At 40.5% G+C, this 1824-nt stretch overlaps 1 protein-coding gene across 1 annotated transcript; it reads right to left on the minus strand.

Annotated features, from left to right (window-relative positions):
• Window positions 1–1072: 1072 nt before the first annotated feature.
• On the minus strand, window positions 1073–1594 carry LOC141595120 (uncharacterized). Its single transcript, XM_074415093.1, has one exon. It carries the CDS (start codon window positions 1592–1594, stop codon window positions 1073–1075), a length of 522 nt encoding a protein of 173 aa, XP_074271194.1.
• Between the last annotated feature and the right edge of the window lie 230 nt (window positions 1595–1824).

Genomic DNA, 1824 nt, shown 5'->3' on the forward strand with positions numbered 1-1824 from the left:
CAGGGAAGAAGCCAAACTGAGAGCCATTTAAAGAAAGGGTAAAAGTAGGGGATGAAACACAAGCCATAATCCACCTTACCATTTCCTTAGGAAAGTGAAGACCAGTAAGCACACCCTCAATAAAGCTCCACTCAATGGTATCATAGGCTTTCCTCAAGTCAATTTTTAGAAGAGCCCTAGGAGAACATGTTTTCCTATTGTAGAGCCTCACTAAATCTTGACAAATGAGAACATTATCAACAATGTCTCTTCCTTTGATAAAAGCACTCTAATTATGACTCACTAGACTACCCAAGACCTCATTCAACCTAGCACAGATTATCTTAGTAATGCATTTATAGACCACATTGCAGCATGCAATGGGTCTAAAATCCATGACTGTTTCAGGCATTTCCTTCTTAGAGATCAAGGTAAGGACAGTGGAATTAATCTGCCTTAAGAGCTTACCATTTAAAAAGAATTCTTGAACAGCTTGAATTATATCAGGACCAACAATATCAAAGGCATCTTTAAATAATTGGCTAGAAAAGCCATCAAGGCCAAGTGCCTTGTCAGGAGGGATAGAAAATAAAGAGGCTTTAATCTCCTCAGCAGTAACTGTCCTAGTCATAGCCTTAGCCTGTTCATCAGAGATAAGACTGCCATGCCCAATAACCTCAGAACAAATAGGAATAACATATTTATCACTCCCAAGCAAAGCCATGTAGTAATCAATGAATGCATTCTCAATGGTAGCATTAGTATCACAAACATGCCCCTGCATATCCTTAATTCTCAAAATTTTGTTATGAGTCCTCCGTGTTTTAATAGAGCAGTGAAAGTAGTGGGTGTTGTCATCCCCAGTATTTAACCACTGCAATATGGCTTTCTGAGAAAGGAAGCTTCTCCTAGCCTCCTCAAGATCATGGAAAGTCTTAGCAGCCTGTCTCTCCTCAGCCTGTAGAAGCAGATTAGTAGGATTAGATTGAATTTTCTTCTGAAGATCATGAAGGAGCAATTCAGCAACATGAGTTGTAGCCTCAATATGCCCATAGTATTCCTTATTCATCTGCTTTAGAGGTTGTTTGAGATGCTAAAGTTTTTTAGCCACCTGAAACATAGTAAAGCCCTTAATAGGAACAACCCAAACTTTCCTAACCACAGCAAGGAACTCCTCACATTTGCCCCACATATTGAAATAATGAAACCTAGCTTTCACTTTAGGATTATCCTTCCATAAATCCATAACACAGGGACTATGATCATATAACCCTTCAGGGAGAAAAGAGATATACCCCTCAGGGCCATGAAGAATCCAAAGATCATTGGCCATAATCCTGTCTATCCTACTGTAGACCCTAGCTTCACCTTCCTGTTTGTTATTCCAGGTGAAGAAGGCACCAGAAGAAGCTAAGTCCAGAAGCCCACAACTGTCCACACACTCCTGGAAACCTCTAGCCTCAGCAGTACTAATAGTAGACCCAATTCTTTCATCCATGAAAAGAACGTTATTGAAGTCACCCATTACTATCCAGGGACTCCTCATACCAATGCCAAGGGAAGTCAGAGTGTTCCAGAGATTAGTCCTCTCCTGCAACTTGTTGAAACCATACATAACTATGAGTTCCCAAGAGAAATCCTTAGGGATAAAAGTAACCTTGACATGGATAATCTGTTCCTCCTTAAGAAGTAGCTCCACATCATACACACTGTTATTCTAGAGAAGCCATATTCTACCTCCCTCTCTAACATCATTATTATGGATAAGCTGCCAATTAGAACCAAGTCCACTTTTCACCTTATTAATATTTGTGGACAAGGCCCTCGGGAACTGCGTCCGCGGGA

Source organism: Silene latifolia, chromosome 8 (genome assembly GCF_048544455.1).
Source record: "Silene latifolia isolate original U9 population chromosome 8, ASM4854445v1, whole genome shotgun sequence".
In the NCBI taxonomy this organism is placed as follows: domain Eukaryota; kingdom Viridiplantae; phylum Streptophyta; class Magnoliopsida; order Caryophyllales; family Caryophyllaceae; genus Silene; species Silene latifolia.